The sequence below is a fragment of the Miscanthus floridulus genome, chromosome 19 (genome assembly GCF_019320115.1).
Source record: "Miscanthus floridulus cultivar M001 chromosome 19, ASM1932011v1, whole genome shotgun sequence".
Lineage (NCBI taxonomy): Eukaryota > Viridiplantae > Streptophyta > Magnoliopsida > Poales > Poaceae > Miscanthus > Miscanthus floridulus.
This window is the reverse complement of record NC_089598.1, coordinates 17,104,079-17,121,981: the sequence shown is the minus strand read 5'-3', so window position 1 is coordinate 17,121,981 and position 17,903 is coordinate 17,104,079. Positions and strand designations below refer to the sequence as shown.

Below are 17,903 nucleotides of genomic sequence, written 5' to 3'. Positions count from 1 at the left end.
CAAGTGTATGAGGTGCCAAAAGAGTGGTCAAGGCCAGCCATACCCTCTATTTATAGCCACACAAGCAAATAGAGTCGTTACTCCTTGGAGCTGCTTTCTGCGAGGGCACCGGACAGGGCGGTGCGGTCACCGGACAGGGGGTGACGGTGCCCCCAACGGTCGAATTCGAATGGTCGACCAACGTTGGTCACCGGACAGGGGCGACGGGGGCACCGGACAGGGGGTGGCGGTGCCACCCTGGCCGAGCCCCCGAAAACCCTGCTCTTTGGATAATTAGGGCGGTGCACCGCCACCCCATGGCGGTGCCCTCTCGGCCCTAACTCCAGTAAGTCCCAGCCTCGGTTAAAAAGCAGCGGTGGCACCGGACAGCCACCGATGGTGCACCGTCATGCACATGGCGGTGCACACCGCCATGTTCGGTGAACACCTCAAAGCTGCTGCTCTCGTCCATGTCCAGGCAGGCATCGGACAGGCCTGGGTGGTGCACCGCCTCACCCATGGCGGTGACCACCCCGAGGCAAAAGCCTCCGTTAGCTGCGTTTTTTATTATCAATTCGATCCACAAGCAGTCTAACACTACTTTGCAAGCGATACTAATTCTCAAAGTGTTTTCTCAAAATATGTTAGAGCCAAGTTAGCATTACTCAAAATATTTTCGCTTGCTCTCCAATGTGCATGTAAGGAAAATGGACTCTAGGCCCATTTACTTTTGATTTTGGTGTTTGATGACCAATGCGACCAAATTAGACTAATGAATTTGCAAGTGATTGTTTTGTAGTTCAATAGAATACAAGACGTGACTTGGACGGAGGCGACGTGATGATCCGATGATCAACACCTTAAGCAAGACCTTAGGAGCACAAGAGAAGACCTAAGATATCAAGCAAAGTCTAAGCACGAAGATAGAAACCAAGCCGCACGCAAGATCGCGAAGAAACGAGCTCACAGAAGTGACCGGACGCTGGACCGGACGCTGAAAGAAAGTGCCCGGACGCTCCGATCAGTGGCTCGGCAACAGCAGGCGTTAGTAGCAGCGATCGGACGCTGAACAAGCAAAATGACCGGACGCACCGATGGCACTGTTCATCAGTCCGGCAACACACTCAGCAAGTGACCGGACGCTGGCGGCAAACCGACCGGACGCAGGACAGTAGCGTCCGATCGAGTATAGAGAGGTTCCAGAGTGGCGAACTTGTGATTGAATGTGTCTGGTGGTAAGTGACCGGACGCTGACAGCGTCCGATCAGTTGTTCGTGGTTCCAATGGTCGGGACGACCGGACGCGTCCGATCAGGACGACTCCAACGTCCGATCAGTAGCAGAAAAGCGGGACTTTGTCCCCAACGGCTGCTTTCTCAGTGGGGCTTATAAATACAACCCCAACCGATCAAATGAGAGGAGTAGAGCTGAGGAAACATATCAAGGATGTTGATACACCATTTTAGTGATCTCCACTTGCATAGTGCTTAGTGTTTTATTAGGTGATTAGCGTAGGTGCTTTGCGAAGTACTTAGGTTGATTAGGCCACCGCTTATGCGCTTGCTCTAGGTTTAGGCCTAGTGTTTAGTGAGGTTTGCATACCTCTTACCACTCGGTGCTTGCTCGCACCACTGTTGTACATCGGAGGGGCTTGTAGTCTTGCGAGATCACACTAACCGCGTTTGTGGTGTGGCTGCCACCGTGTACTAAAGGGAACAAGGCCCGCGGCGTTTCAGGCCGAAAGCTTGATAGTGAAGACGGCGGGGAGCATTCGGGAGAGGCTTGCCGGAAGGCACGTCGGAGACCTACTTGCGCATGGGGAAGGCCCGAGGCTATCCACGGAGTTACCCGACTGGGAGCTTGGCCCTTGCGAGGGATTCCTTGCGAGGGGCTCCAACAAGGACTAGGGAGAAGCTTGCACGCTTCTTGATACCTCGGTAAAAATACCGGAGTCGTCGACGGGAGTTTGCATATCTCTAGCTTGCTCTTTAGCTTCTGCATTTACATTGATTGTATTACTCCTTTTACGGTAGAGATAGTAACACACTAGCAAAACCGTAGTTGCACATTTAGATAGTTTATCTTTTACATAGGTTTTGCTAGGGTTAGAAAAAGATGCCATAGTTTTAAGTTAGATCTTTAAGTTGCCTAATTCACCCCACCTCTTAGGCGTCACAGTCCCCTACAGTGCACTAGGCCTAAATACAATGCATGAAGTTCAACACCTAGTGGCACTAAATGACCGAATTATCTAGTTAAGAACCCCTCTTAATAGTACGACAATCTACTCTAAATGTGATCACTCTCTATAGTGTCTTGATCACCAAAATAAAACCCCTATTTATACCTTTGCCTTGATCTCCATAGGGTTTTGTTTTTCTCTTTCTTCTTTTTCAAGTTGAGCACTTGATCATCATCACATGTGGCCATCTCATCATTTCATGTGATCAACATCACCATTTGAGTGCCACCATGCTCCTCACTTGGATTGCACCAACCAAGCTCATATCACAACTCATGACAAATGTTAGTGCAAGATTTCATCAATTATCCAAAACCAAACTAGGGCTTTCATGCTCACGCCACCGCCGCCGCTGCTTGCCTACTGGCGCGCTCGCCGCTATAGCTCGCTACCCCGCACTGCCGTTGCTCGGGCCCGGTTGCTCGCGCCGCCGCCGCTGCCCGCGTCCGCTTGTCTACTACTACTCACGTTGCCCAAATGCCAAGCCACAACTGGTTTGTCCCGTCCGCCAGATTTGGAGGAACGGACGCAACCCGGATATGAGGGGTATATTCTCTAGTGGGTTGGTTCCAATCTAGTTGAACTGCAAACCAAACGCTCTAGATTCTAGGTCCAATCTATTCCAACCCATCATCGAAACACATGCTTAAGGGCCTCACTGGAGTCTGGAACGCGGCAACACACAGAACCCGTATAGAGATTTTACAAAGATAAGTTCGTTTTTAAAGAAAAAAACAGAAAAAAAGAACTCGGATTCCAAAAAGTTGTTAATCTTCTTCTAAAATGAGCAAGTCACCTGACAGTCTCCATTTACATATTAATAATGAAGCAGGAGAAAATACATGAGAAAAGTCATCTAGGCTAAACTGGGGGAGAAAATAACAACAAAACAAAATAAAAAAACATCAACCGTCTCTAACAACCCATTCGGACAACCATTACTAAGGCCCTATTTGGCATGGCTCCACTCCTAAACTCCAGTAACTCCATCAAAAAATTCAGCCAAACACCCCAACTCCAAAACTCTATGGAGCTGCTAATTTTATGGAGCTATAGTGCAAATAGAGGTGGAGTTTTGGAGCACCTCTTTTGCTGCTTCAGAACCCTCTCTTTTGAACCTCCTCGTAGAGTTGGTGGGTAATTACCCACCAATGCCACTGGTTACACACAAAAAAACGTTTCGAAGCCTACCATTTTCTATTCTCTGAGCCCCCCCAGCACATCTCTCCTCATTTTCCTAGCCTCCCTCTGTCCTCTTCTCGCTAGACCCCCTATTAGGTTTTCCGCCGCTGCTAGTCATACAGGCGGCCGCCGTCCACCCCCACCGCTGGCCGGCCGAGCCCCACTGCCGTTCTCCTAGCCTCGTGAGGCCACGTAGCTCTGCGTCCCGCCACATTTGTACGAGGATCACCGCCTGCCACAGAAGCCCGACGCCGGCCGCAGAAGCCTCGACGCTGGAGATCCCCCGCCCGCCGCAGAAGCTCCGCCTCCCGCCACGTCTGCGCGAGGACCGCCGCCTGCTGCAGAAGCCCCGACGCCGGCCGCAGAAGCCCCGACACCGGAGATCCCCCGCCCGGCCGCCTAGCTCCGCCTCCCTCCATGTCTGCATGAGTCCTGCCGCCTACCGCAGTAGCCCCGACGTTGACCGCTGCCCCACGCCGCCGGAGATCCCCCGACGGCCGCAGCCCGCCAACAGCCGTCCGTAGAGGCCCCCCAAGGTATGGTGCCTATTTTGTTTTTGGGATGCATGCTCTATTGTAGATCGATGCTCTGCTTTGTAGATCGATGCTCTGCTATAGATTTCAAGGCCGTTTGTATGCCAGAAACTCTATCATCCAATTTTTTTTAAAAAAACACTATGCTATCCTCTTCTGCCTATGGGTTTGTTTAGATGCCCAAAACTTCAGTTCATGAAGTTTACCGAAGATGCTTGTTCAGACACTCTGCTAGCCACAGATCTTATCAATGCTTGATTCCATGTTTGGTTTCTAGTAATAACATGAGAAGATAATTGTGGTTCCTTGGAAAGGAAATAGCTTAGTAGACATGGAACTGCTTTGAGCTAACAAGCTCTATTGTAGTTCTAGAACCTGTTGTAGTTCTAGATTGCTAAAAATAGCCTGTGCAGAACCTGCTTGTTCAGTATATAGCCTGTTCAGAACCTACTTGTTCAGTAATAACATGAGAAGATGCTTGTTCAGAACCTGTTGTAGTTCTAGATTGATGAAAATAGCCTATTCAGAACCTGCTTGTTCAGTATATAGCCTGTTCAGAACCTGCTTGTTCAGTAATAACATGAGAAGATAGCCTGTTCAAAACATGTTGTAGTTCTAGATATCCTGTCCAGTTGAACTTGCTTAGCATAATGAGAACCTCATATATGAAATTTGTGAGTTCGATAGATGCCTGAAATTGATTGGAACTCAGAGAACACTCGAGTGTTGTGTATGTTGTTTGCCGAACAAGTTGGAAAAGGAAATCGGCCAAACACACACTTGAATGCACTTGGTTATACTGAGGTTGAGAAAGGGTTTAAAGAAAGGACTGGAATTGTGGCTACCAAGGTTCAGATCAAGAACAAATGGGACAAGTTGAAGGAAGATTTCAAGGCATGGAAGAAACTAATGCTGAGGCAAACAGGGACTGGTTGGGATCCTATAAAGAAGACTATTGCTATGGATGATGAATGGTGAAAAAAAGCTAGAGTTGTAAGTTGGTTCAAAATTTTTGCTATATTTGTTTTACATATGACCAAATCTGGGTTGTGGAATTCTTATAATAATACTTGTTGTTCTGCTTATTTCAGGACATTCCGGGTTGTGGAAAGTTCAAAAAGAAGGGCCTTGAGAATGAAGATGACTTAGCCAAGTGTTTTGCTGACATCACTACTATTGGTATTGATCATTGGTCTCCTCATGTTGTGAATGTTGAAAATATTGATGAGACACAAGAGGAGGCCACCAATTTTGATCCACAAGATGATGATGTCATTCTTGAAACACAAGAGGAGGATATTGGTATTTCTCCTCCACCTGCAAGTGGCAAGAGATTGGCTAGGCCTGTTGAAAAAAGTGGCAAGAAGGCGAAGTCTGGAAATGCACTCCTAATTCAAGAAGCAGTAAACAGTATGGCAAGTTTAGCCAATGAATATGTTTCGAAGAGACATGGAAAATACTCTATTGATGAAGTGATGGAGGTTGTGATTGCTTGTGGGGTCGGCTATGATAGCAATGAACATTACATTGCAACTGAACTGTTTGTGAAGAAGGAGCAAAGGGAGATGTTCATGACCTTGCCTACTAATGAGATTAGGTTCACTTGGCTTAGGAGGAAGTACAATGATAAATATAATAAGTAGAAATGGTAGTGAGATTAGGTTCAATGGCAGTGTATGCTATATTCTATTTTATTCCAGTTCACTTATGTATGGCAGTTGTATGCTATATTCTATTTTCTTGCCATTCATTTATGTATGGCAGTTGTATGCTATATTCTTTTCTTTGATTCATTCTTGTCGATTGGCTTTCTATACTTTCTGTACTTTTCTGTATGGTAGTTGTAGCTTTCTGTATCTTTCTATACTTTTCTGTAGGAGGACACTTTCTGTAGTTTTCTGTAGCTTTGTGTAGTTCATTTTCTTGCAGTTGTATGGCAGTTGTAGCTTTCTGTATCTTTCTGTACTTGCAGTTGTATGGTAATTGGCTTAGGAGGACGCTTTCTGTAGCTTTCTGTAGCTTTGTGTAGTTCATTTTCTTGCAGTTGTATCTTACATTTCATTTATGTTAATGTTCATAGATGTCTTCAAGTGAGTCTGATGATTCTAGTGATGGGGATTTTTTAAAATGGTTGAGAGCAGTGCAAAACTAGCACAAAGTTATCATGAATTGTATATGGACAAGGCACCGCCGAGGTTCATGTTTTCACAACAAAGTGGAATGGGATGGCTGATGGAGATGGTAAACACTCCAGGGGAGTGTCATCGAATGCTTCGGATGAATGAAGTTATTTTTCATGATCTTCATGATGTGTTGGTTGAAAGGTACGGATTAAAACCATCAAAACACATTAATACATATGAGATGTTGGCCATTTCCCTATTCACATGTGGTGGGTGTGAGTCAAATAGAAGAGGACAAAATAAGTTCAAACACTCAGGTGAAACCATTAGTAGAAAATTTCATGAAGTTCTAGATTGTGTGGTTGCCATGGCACAAGATTTCTTGAGACCAACAGATCCTAATTTCCGCAATGTGGACAAGAGGATTAGGAATGACAAGAGAGCATATCCACATTTTAAGGATTGCATTGGTGCACTTGATGGAACCCATATTCATATGTTTTTATCACCTGAAGAACAAGTGAGATATATTGGTAAGACTGGAATTGCAACTCAAAATGTGCTTGCCGTTTGTGATTTTGATATGCGCTTCACGTATGTGGCTGTGGGTCAACCGGGTTCTTTGCATGATACTAGTGTATTGTACCATGCATTGGAAGCAGATGTAGATGTCTTCCCACATCCACCTCAAGGTAAATATTTTTGCTTACGTTCATTTTCATATTTGTATGCACAAACTTATCTTGTTTTACATATGTGTAGGCAAGTACTATGTTGTAGATGCGGGCTATCCTAATCGTCCGAGGTACCTAGCTCCATACAAGGGTGAAAGATACCACTTACCCGAGTGGCATCGAGGTATGGAACCAAATACTCCAAAAGAGAAGTTCAACCGTATACACTCATCTGTTCGTAATGTTATTGAGCGCTCATTTGGAGTATTAAAAATGAAATGGCAAATCCTTTACAAGATGCCCGGTTATTCAATGGTCACACAAAAGAAGATTGTTGCTGCTACCATGGTCCTACACAATTTCATACGTGAACATGCTAGTGTTGATGTGGACTTTGCTAATTTTGATAGAGATCCTACCTACATGCCTACTATTCCAGAAAGGTACAACAAGTATGCCATGTCTCAACATGCCTCCGATGGATCAACTTCGGAATCAAGCTTTGTGACTATGGACACCTTTCGTGATAATATGGCTACATCCATCGCCCTAGCATGGAATTAGTGCAATGATTATTGTAATAACCTTATTTTGGAACTATGAACTTATTTTTTAATTTCGGTTCTACGCAAATGACATGTAATTTATTATTATTTTGGACTACACTGCATGTACTTTCATTTCATATTTGTGAGAAGTAGTTCAAGTCGAACCAGGGGCAAGAATGGCATTCTACCCTCAAACTCATCTTTTCTGGAGCTGGAGACACCCTCCCAGCCAAACACCCTCATCAGACAGCTCCAACTCCATCTAGAGCTGGCTCCACCTGGAGTTCTGGAGTGGAGCAGCTCCACCCAGAGTTGGAGTCATGCCAAACAGGGCCTAAAACCACTACAAAACCATCTTAGGCCTCGTTGGATGTCCATATATTAATACCAATCCACATGTGTTGAGGTAGATTGGAGGGGTAAATAAATGGATCCAAATAAGCCTTCATGATTCTGATGAGAGTTGTAACTCTTTCTATATAGATCACATCAATTTTTCATGTCCCAAACGGTGAGGCCTTGTGAAGTGTATTGTTGCTATTTTAAGACAGACAAGCCGGACATGCTCCTCCGCCAGGGAGCCTATCCACGTCGGCCAAAATTCTCCCAGCCGTTTGATCTTGAATCGGGTGGCTGTGATTGCTTCGATTGGATTTCACTGGAATCCGCTTCCGCCGCTCCTTATTGGCTTGCACCGGCTTCTCTCAGCATAGTCCGGCTTCTGCTCCGGAGTCGGCCCACCGAATATATACCGTGGCTTCGATTTTGGGTCCACACAGTCGGCCTCATCTCTTCCCCGTCTTCCCCCATTCCTCTCGTGGGTCGCACGGACGCCGCCGCCGCTCGCGCCCCTGCTGCCGCTCCCGCCGCTGCTCGCGCCTCCCCTTCGTCTCCTTGTCTCACACGGCGACGCACCGGCTACGGCCACGCTGCTGGTCGCGGGTGCAGCTGGCGCGCAGCCCTGGGCCGACGTGCCTGCCGAGAGCGCCGCCGGCGACCGGCGTGGAGGCCGGCGTGGGTGGCTCGGCAACGACCTGCCACGACCAAGCCCCAGGTAAAGGCGGCCTCCCTCCCTTGCTCCTCGTCTCCTTCGCACTCCGGCGCCTAGGTCAACCGGGAATCTTCTCGGCCGCTTTTGCTAGGGTTCATCCGGGGCCTCCATGACCGGATCCAGCGGCTCCATGGCTAGATCCGTTAGTTCCCCCACAGGATTTGTGTCTGCCGTTCATGGATGCGACACGGGGGCGTCATGCAGCGTTATGGGCTCTAGGATCTGTGCTTGTCGGCGTATGGCGGCCTGTGCAACCTTGCCCGCTGATTAGCATGAGCGTAGAGCGCCGGCAGCTCCGGCCTGCCGTGTCGGCGGTTGGTCTGGGACTGCTGCTGCCCACTGTCTACTCAGGCGTGGCCGCTGTCTGCTCAGCCGTACAGTGGTTGCGGCCATGTTATGCGTGCAGCTTGATGTGGAGAAAGGTTTGTGCGATCAGCACTTGAGCACTCTAGGAATTTGTATGTGGTAGGCAGGTGTTCATTGAATCCAAGATTAAAAATGCCCGGCGCCCTTTGATCTAGGAGAGAGATAGGATAACGTGCGGTGTAGGCTTAGAATGATTGCCTATATTAAATTTTATTGTTATAGATTGCTCCATCAAATGTCTCTTAAGGTTGTATTGAAAAATTTAGAAGTAGACTGAGGTAAGCTGATAAGAAGCAGCTGTTCAAATGCTTCTTATGATGAATCTGGACATATATGCTCCCTATACATAGAAACAGGCCAAATTAGAATCTGGATGGGCTGGGTTGTGTTGAAAAATTTAGAAGGGTACTTACTGACACATAGAAACAGGTTGAGTTTTATATTAAAAAGTCTGTTCCAATTTGCATTTACCCATCCAAAATGATTTAGGTATTAGTGGAATGAGATTTGGCTGTGCATGCTGTTGCCTGCCTTCACTGCTTTTTTTTCCAACTGTATGCCAGTTAATGTTTTTGTTTGCCACATGCCAACGCTTGGGGTGCCATATGATTTATGTTTTGTTTCCTACACGGATAACACAGCCAGGGGCCGCTCGTGAGGATGAGGTGGACATTATAAGTCAAAAAAATTATTTGGACTGCTTTGAAAATTAGTTTTTTTCTCTTATACATCTAAGGTTCTTAGTGCTAACCGATATGTATATAGGGGCCAAATTAGAATCTGATTTCTGTCATCTATCGGGTTTACCCTAAAGTATTTCATATGTTGGTGCACACACCGTTTTGTTTTATGATTTATGCCCTTTGTGTGTTCACCTAATTTGCTGTTGCTCTCGCTATTATTATGAGATAATACAGGTTCTTCACCGTGCATCGCTGTCCTGGGTTGAGGTATTTCGCTCTGCTAGACAGAAGGTGCTACAGCGTGCAAGGTTCGATACCTGTTCGGTGTTCCTCAAGATTCTCTGTATTTGGTTCCTGCTTGCTCTCAGGTAAGAGTGCCTCATCCTTGTATACACACTTATTCTGCAAAGCAGGCCTTCTTATGATGAAGTAAACCGATATCAGTCTCCTTTGTTTTGGGTTCTACAAACACATTAGAAGGACATGGTTGCTTCTTACGGCTATCTAGATATCGACGCTGGTTTTAGTTTTGGCTCTGCGCGAAGGCTTTGCGCAAAAAAAATTATATTTTACATCTGCAAAATTCCCACCAAAAGTTTTTTTCTTGGCAGACAAAATTTTTATTTGCCAAACCCAGCATTGGCATCATGCTTGATTTATGTTTGATTTTCTACAAGAGTAACACACCCGAGGGTCACTGCTAATGACGAGTTGGACATTATAAGTCATAAAAATTATTTGGGCTGCTTTCAAAATTAGTTTTTCCCTGTTATACATGGATTCACTGCTTTCTTTTTCAATTGTATGTCAATTGATGCTTTTGTTTGCCGCATGCCAACACTTGGGGTACCGTATCATTTATGTTTGATTTTCTACACGAGTACCACAGCCAGGGGCCGCTGGTGAGGACGAGCTGGACATTATAAGTTATAAAAATTATTTGGGCTGCTTTGAAAATTAGTTTTTTCCTCTTATACATCTAAGGCTCTTAGTGCTAACCAATATGTATATAGGGGCCAGATTAGAATCTGATTTCTGTCGTCTATCGGGTTTCGCCTTCTGACACATAGAAGCAGGTTGAGTTTTATATTAGAGTCTGGACACATATGTATAAGAGGAACAGGCAACATATATTAGAATCTAATCTGGACACATAGAATCCAGAAATAGGTTTCACCTACTGACACATATGTATATAGGGAGCGATAGGTGATAGTAGTGTAACGATGAGTTAGCCAATATTTGGGTAAGCCAAAGACATGCCTTTGGGTTACAGGTCGTTCCTTGCTGACTGAATCAACGCTATTTATTTGATGCAGGATCAGCCATTTCAGAATAACATCTTTTATGTATAGGGAGCAATAAGCGATAGTACTGTAACATTATCTTTTACTTGCTGTTTGTTTGCTAACCATATATATTTTTTTTGGGGAAATTAGGCCACTCTTTTCTATATGGTGTTCCTCAAAATTAGAATCTGATTTCTGTCATGTATTGGGTTTCACCTAAACTACTTCATATGTTGCTGCACACACCGTTTTGTTTTAAGATTCATGCCCTTTGTGTAATGACCTAATTTGCTCTTGTTTTTGGTATTGTTATGATATAATACAGGTTCCTCGGCGTGCATCGCTGTCCTGGGTTGGGTTATTTCACTCTGCTAGACAAAGGCTGCTACGCCGTGCTCAGTTGGATAGCTGTTCGGTGTTCCTCGAGATCCTTTGTGCTTGATTCCTGCTTCCTCTCACGTAAGAATGACTCATCCTTATATGCACACATATTCTCCAAAACAGTGCTTCTTATGATGAAGTAAGCTGATATCAGTCTGCTTTCTTTTGGGTTCTGCAAACACATTAGAGGGACGCGGTCGCTTCTTACGGCTGTCTGGATATCGACGCTGATTTTAGTTTTGGCTCCGCACGGAGACTTTGCAAAAAAAAAATCTCATCTGCAAAATCCCCGCCAAAAGTTTTTTTCTGGGGAAACAAACTTTTTTTTTCGCAAACCCAGCGTTGACGTCATGTTTTCTTCCAGCTTATCATATATAACTATTTTGAGAGATATTGCACAGCAATGTTGCTTACCTTATATATCTTGTATACATGAGGTGATACAGGATGGGACACATCTTTATGGTATAGAGATTGAACTACCATCCAGTGTGCTCCACGCCGGCCCCCGCACATTATTTTTTTGGGGTCATCCACATTTAGATGAGGCTTTAATGTATGAGGCCGCAGCGTTCCAAGCTATTGTTGCTTTGCAAAGGCTATATGGTTTGCCTGCTGTTGATTGCAGTATGCATGGATTATATATGTATAGAGCTATTGCCCAGCGGCTCCTCCCAATTGCAAATAGGGGTACACAACTTGCTAGATTGGTGATAGCAGCCTCAGAACACCCAAATGTGCTTTTGCCTGCGCTCGAAGTTTGTGCGCGGCTCCTGTTAGATGAGGTCGCGGCTATTCCGCACGGTACTACTCTTTAGTGTTTCTAGCCTGTGTCTTCTTAGACTATCTCTCTGTAATATTTTTTTCTTCTATTGTAATTACAACTTCCTAAAGCAATAAATCAGATTCAATTGTGGAACTATGTTTTCGCGTTCCGTTACTTACATCTTGTTTGGCACTGAAACTATGGTCGTACGACCGCGTTCTGCCATATAGACGCAGATTCCTGGCCTATAGCTGTGTCCAAGATTTTTTACTGCACAGCCAATTTGTTCATGCCATTTATGGCTATTTACCTTTTTTCCAAGTACCTGGTTCATAGCTTTTCCCATGTCAAAACTCTTATCTCTCTATATTACTCATGTTATGTATCGATCATGTATTTTTTTTGCTCACAAAAAAAAACTGTTTATGTCTCTTCATAGTAAGATGCACAGCCAGCGAAACCACATGGAGTAGCCGCTTCTTATGGCTGCACAGCAGACATGTATGTAAAACGCACTTTGTTTTACTCGCTATTTTATATAAAAGATCCCTGGAACTAATTCCCGAGAACTGCATATTTGTCTATATTGGTTAGCCTAACAGTATATGCCTATATATGGCAGTGGAGGCTCCTGTGCATGCAGAGAGCTCCGGTACACCGATATCGGTAGGCCGCCGCGCGAGGCCTCGTATGTGCCATCGGCTGTACAGCCCTCCATGTGTACATACAGCGTTATATTCATGTTGTTCCTGCGTTAGCCTTACAATTCTTCTACTCAGGAAATAATACTTCGTGTCCTCTAGAAACATCCAATCCTGCTGCATGTAGGAGCAAAAGAAGGAAACTGTTAAACCAACATCGCCTTGTCTGGACAGGTATTTAGACCTACTAGACACACAGTCTCTATCTATCTCCTTCCATATCCATATTCCTAAGAACTATAGTACCTGTACAGGTGCTGCATCTAGGCACAGTGCTGATCTAGACTGTGGCCAGTTTGATGAGGCCTTCATAGAAGCCCTCAAAGGTACTGATTCCATATCTTCACAGCACATGTGCTTTTACTTTTAGCATGGTGCACAGCCCAGGCCCAAAAAAATGAGCTTCTTACTATGCATCTGCCTGTTCCATATCTATGAACCAGTTTCATATCCTGGAAGATCATATTATGGTCCACCTGATCAGCAATGCTGCAACTGCCGAGCCATTTTTTGGCACGCTGAAAGGATTGGCAAGGACTCCCAGGGTTCTTCGGGCTCAGTTATCTACAACAGGTGCTGCAAAGGAGGCAGAGTCGCCATTCCGCGGTTCCTGCCAAGACCTGAGCCTCTAGCAACTCTTGCGAGATTTGATGGTGGTCCTATCTCTAATAAATTCATGAAAAATATCAGGCAGTACAATTGCCTTTTTGCCTTCACTTCGATGGGAGCAAACATAGACCGATCCATGAATGATGGTGGAGGTCCTCTGGTTTTTAAGATTTGTGGACAAATTCATCACCGCATAGGTTCTTTGCTGCCACCGGATGATGAGCCTGCCAAGTTCATACAACTATATGTGTATGATACATCGCACGAGGTGCAAAATAGAATTGCTTCTTTAGGTCATCATGACGCTACAGGATCGGATCTAGATCCTGCTATTGTTGAGTCCCTAGCTGCCATGCTTGATCAACACAACTCATTCGCGCAGCAGTTTTAGATGGCGAGGGACCGATTGACAGATGATGAAACAGAAGACTTTGTTATTCGCATAGTTGGCCCAAGAGACGGTGATCCACCTCAGTACAGCTTACCAACTACAGATCAGCTGGCTATGTTAGTAGTTGGTGATTTCAGCTACGAAGCCTTTGAGCGGGATATTATTGTGCAAAAACAAGCAGGAGATCTTCAACAGATTTCTGCTCTGCATCCCGCTTTCATGGCGCTTCAATATCCTTTATTATTTCCATATGCTGAGCGTGGTTGGCAACCTAGGGTTCTCTACAGTGGAGCCATACAGACAAGAGCCAATGCCCATATAAAAATCACCATGCAGGACTACTACTGCTACATGTTCCATTATAGGAAAGATGAACCAAATCCGTATTTGTGTTATGGTGCACTCTCAAGTCAGGCTAAGGTGGATGCTCGGGCCTGTGTAGATGAAAACAGGCTACAGTACATAGTAGAAAACCAAGCTGATATTAGAATGGAAAGTATCCAAGGAATTTGTGATGTAGTAAACAGAGGATCCACAAAGGGCAGCGAGATGGGGAAGATGACCATGCTACCAGCGTCGCACACAGGTGGCAGACGTTACATGATACAAAATTATCATGATGGGATCGCAATTTGTCAAGAATATGGTCCTCCAGATTTCTTCGTTACTTTCACATGCAATCCCAAATGGCCTGAAATCGCTGAAGCCATCTTTGATCCTAGACAAAAGCCAGTTGATAGGAATGATCTGATAGTCAGGGTCTTTAATATGAAATTAGAGGAACTTCTGCATGATATCAAAGTTGGTATATCTTTTGGACCCTGCAATGCAGGTACACTCATGTTTATGCATAGTGTCTTGCTATCCTTGCTTTGATAAAGTCCTTTCCATTCGTACGTACCTGCGTGCGGTTTCCTAACAACCCACTATTTCTTACAAATTCATAAGATCCCTCTTTTTCCAATGCAGTGCTCCACACTGTCGAATTCCAGAAAAGGGGACTACCACATGCCCATATTATTCTATGGACTTCCACGGATACATCAACTCCAACTGCAGCAATGATTGACAAATATGTCACTGCAGAGATACCTGATCCAAAAATAGATCCACTTGGCTATGCTCTTGTCTCCGAACATATGATACATGGCCCTTGTGGTAAAGACAACCCAAAATGTCCCTGCATGAAAAAGAATAAATGCTCAAAACATTTTCCCAAGCCATATGAGGCAGCCACTATGGTTAGCAAGAATGGTTTTGTAGTGTACAAGAGACGAACAAATACACTTTTTGTTCGCAAAGGAGGCTTCCAAATGGATAATAGATGGGTTGTCCCATATAATATGCTGGTACTCAAAAAGTACCAGGCACATATAAATGTTGAATGGTGCAATAAAATGACCTTCATCAAGTACCTTTTCAAATATGTGACCAAGGGAGCAGATTGTAGCAAAGCTTACCTACAGAGAGTTAAGAAAGGCCAACTAGCACCATATGATAACGAAACAAACACTATAAATGAGGTAAAAGAATACCTCGATTGCAGATATATCTGTGAACAAGATGCATGCTGGAGAATATTTGGATATGATATCCACAGACACCACCCAGCGGTAGAGAGAATGCCTGTTCACCTTCCGAACAAAAATTTTGTCAGCTTTAGCGCAAGGACCAAAATGGAGAAATTAGTATCAGCAGAGTTTTTGAGAAGAACAATGTTGACTCAGTGGTTTAAGTGTAATGCAATTTTTCCTGAAGCTAGAGCGCTCACTTATCCGCAATTTCCCTCTAGATGGTTATGGGATCAAAGAGACAGGAAATGGCATAAGCGGAGGCAAAAGTTTGGTAAGATAGGCAGGCTCCATTATGTACACCCATCGGCTGGTGAGCGGTACTACCTTCGCATGCTGCTTCTGATAGTGAAAGGTGCTACCAGCTATGAAAACCTTAGATTTCATAATGGAACATATCATCACACTTTTAAAGAGGCATGCCGATCACATGGTCTCCTTGGTGATGACCAAGAGTGGTATAATGCCTTTGATGAGTCGGCTGCTTGGGCTACTTTACCGCAACTGCAAAGCTTGTTCGTTACCATGATCCTATTCTGTGAGGTAGGTGACGAAAAGAGTTTCTTTGAAAAAGTATGGCGCCATCTGTCTGATGACATTATCTATCAATATAGAGATATGGTCGGTGATCCAAACTACGCAGTACCTGATTCACGGGCTAGAGATTTTCTTCTTGATGAGCTAGCCATTTTATTCTCACAGAGTGGTAAGAACATAGCTGACTACAATCTACCTCCAAAGACCCATTCTGAATATTCTGTTCTATACAATCGTCTGGTTGAAGAGGAGCTATCACATCCCTCGGATCCATCCATTGATATGAATAATCCAACTATTTCTCTCAACGAAGATCAGGCAAATGCTTTCAACACAATAGTCCAGAGAGTTGAACAAAACCAGCCTGGATTCTTCTTTGTTTCAGGATACGGAGGCACCGATAAAACATACTTATGGAATAGAATGGTTGGATATCTTAGAGCAAAGAATAAGATTGTACTGACCGTGGCTTCCTTGGGTGTAGCAGCGCTGCTGCTCCAAGGAGGTCGTACAGCTCACTCAAGGTTCAAAATTCCTTGTGAGATAGAAGAGGATATAGTCTGCGATGTTAGTAGGGGCACAATGCTTTCTGAGCTTATTGAGCTCACAAGCCTGGTCATCTGGGATGAGGCCCTCATGGCTAATAGAAGATGCTTCGAGGCCTTAGACCGCACATTTAGGGATATTGAAAAAGCCAAAAGCCCAGAAGCTGCTCATATACCATTTGGTGGAAAAGTTGTTGTTCTAGGAGGAGACCTCAGACAAATCTTACCTGTGGTTGAAGGTGGTACCAAAGAAGATATCATTAGCTCCGCTGTCACCAGGTCTCGGTTATGGACCCTTGTTGAAATCCTGCATCTAAAATAGAATATGCGATTGGTATGTTCACCGGATGATCCTTCTAAATAGCAAGAGGTGGCAGCATTTAGTAGGTGGATATTGGACATCGGCGAGGGCAAAATACCATGCACAGCTAGAGACACAGACGACGAACCAAGCTGGATTACAGTACCACAGCAGCTGCTTATCACTCCTGATGAGGACAGGCTTGCAGCTATTGTCCACTCAGTTTATCCTAGCTTTCGTGCTAGATACAAAGACCCTATATACTTATCACAGAGAGCTATACTGGCTCCAACAAATGAACTAACAGATACTGTTAATGATTACATGATCCCCTTAGTCCCTGGTATAGAGAAGGAATGCCTGAGCTCAGATACTATTGACAAATCCACTGCTCAACAAGAAGCATATGACCTCTTATACCCAGTTGAGTTCTTAAACTCAATCAATGGTAATAATTTCCCACAACATAAAATCATTTTGAAACCAGGAATCCCAGTAATGTTGCTGCGCAATCTCAACCAAAGGGCTGGTCTTTGCAATGGTACAAGACTGATCGTCACTTCGGTTGGAGAATGGACAATTGAGGCTAAGATTATGAATGGGCGACAGGCGAATCAAGCCTTCGCTATACCTTGCATAACCTTAAGTTTAAAAAGTAACAGATGGACATTTGTTCTACAGCGCCGACAATATCCTATCAAAGTATGCTACGCTATGACAATCAACAAGAGCCAGGGACAAACTCTCTCAGCTGTTGGCGTCTACCTCAAAAAGCCTATTTTTTCACATGGACAACTATACGTTGCTGTATCACGTGCAACTACAAAGCAAGGTCTCAAGATATACATCGAAGATGACGATGGAAAAGCTACCGATGAGACCAAGAATGTAGTCTACAGAGAAGTGCTTTAGTATTTAGACTAGATAAAAGATGAAGCCAGCCATATCTATGCATTTGACGTACCAAACTCCACCTGTTTTCAATAGTATTTTGCTTTCTGTTTGCATCTGTTAAGCCCATGATAATTTAAGTAGTGTACCTATATATGCATAGTCCATTGCAAGAGGCCTGCGTGCCTGCCATAGCCAAAATTTGGCCTGTATAGATGCTTTTGAAAATCCTTCCACGGAGGGATTTAGGTAGTGCTATCAATATGTACAGGAATGCAGCATCTGCACTTTTTTTGATAAACTAAGAAATGAAACAATAATTGCTTATCCAAAATGGAAAAAGAGAGCAAGCTTCTATTTCTGCTATTTAAAAACTGCCTCCATACTACAAATAACAACTTCTTTCATATATACTAGGTGCACCATGCAGCAGCCAAGGTTTCTCAGCAATCTGCAGAAAGGTCGCCACGCACAAGGCATAACTACTCGAGTCATTAGAAAATGGACACACTATGAAAACATGGGCCAAGGACCGCCTCTG

General features: G+C 44.4%; 2 protein-coding genes and 1 pseudogene across 4 annotated transcripts; all 3 read left to right on the top strand.

Annotated features, from left to right (window-relative positions):
• The first annotated feature begins 4,622 nt into the window (after positions 1-4,622).
• On the top strand, positions 4,623-5,578 carry LOC136525359 (L10-interacting MYB domain-containing protein-like; annotated as a pseudogene).
• Positions 5,579-6,343: 765 nt separating this feature from the next.
• LOC136525360 (protein ALP1-like) lies at positions 6,344-7,296 on the top strand. Its single transcript, XM_066518363.1, has 2 exons — positions 6,344-6,750; positions 6,821-7,296. Exons 1-2 carry the CDS (start codon positions 6,426-6,428, stop codon positions 7,294-7,296), a joined length of 801 nt encoding a protein of 266 aa, XP_066374460.1. The 5' UTR covers positions 6,344-6,425.
• A 1,244-nt stretch (positions 7,297-8,540) lies between these two features.
• LOC136529107 (uncharacterized) lies at positions 8,541-17,901 on the top strand. Of its 3 annotated transcripts, none has more exons than XM_066522176.1 (5): positions 8,541-8,753; positions 9,615-9,748; positions 10,995-11,128; positions 12,256-12,317; positions 17,780-17,901. In XM_066522176.1, the coding sequence occupies exons 1-5, from the start codon at positions 8,604-8,606 to the stop codon at positions 17,858-17,860; spliced, it is 561 nt and encodes a 186-aa protein (XP_066378273.1). In that variant the 5' UTR covers positions 8,541-8,603; the 3' UTR covers positions 17,861-17,901. The 3 variants fall into 3 exon arrangements, 2 of the variants coding, with proteins under 2 accessions (XP_066378273.1, XP_066378274.1); XM_066522177.1 differs by lacking the exon at positions 17,780-17,901 and adding an exon at positions 12,439-12,506; XR_010777205.1 differs by lacking the exons at positions 8,541-8,753; positions 9,615-9,748; positions 12,256-12,317; positions 17,780-17,901 and adding an exon at positions 11,238-11,368 and having other exon boundaries at positions 9,982-11,128.
• The last annotated feature ends 2 nt before the right edge of the window (positions 17,902-17,903 follow it).

Excerpts from the sequence above, each read along its gene's own strand:
- LOC136529107 (XM_066522176.1), top strand. The coding sequence starts at position 8,604 with ATGAGCGTAGAGCGCCGGCAGCTCCGGCCTGCCGTGTCGGCGGTTGGT. Across the intron at positions 8,754-9,614 it reads GCAGCTTGATGTGGAGAAAG|GTTCTTCACCGTGCATCGCT; the intron begins GTTTGTGCGATC and ends GAGATAATACAG. Across the intron at positions 9,749-10,994 it reads TGGTTCCTGCTTGCTCTCAG|GTTCCTCGGCGTGCATCGCT; the intron begins GTAAGAGTGCCT and ends GATATAATACAG.
- LOC136525360 (XM_066518363.1), top strand. The coding sequence starts at position 6,426 with ATGGCACAAGATTTCTTGAGACCAACAGATCCTAATTTCCGCAATGTG. Across the intron at positions 6,751-6,820 it reads CTTCCCACATCCACCTCAAG|GCAAGTACTATGTTGTAGAT; the intron begins GTAAATATTTTT and ends ACATATGTGTAG.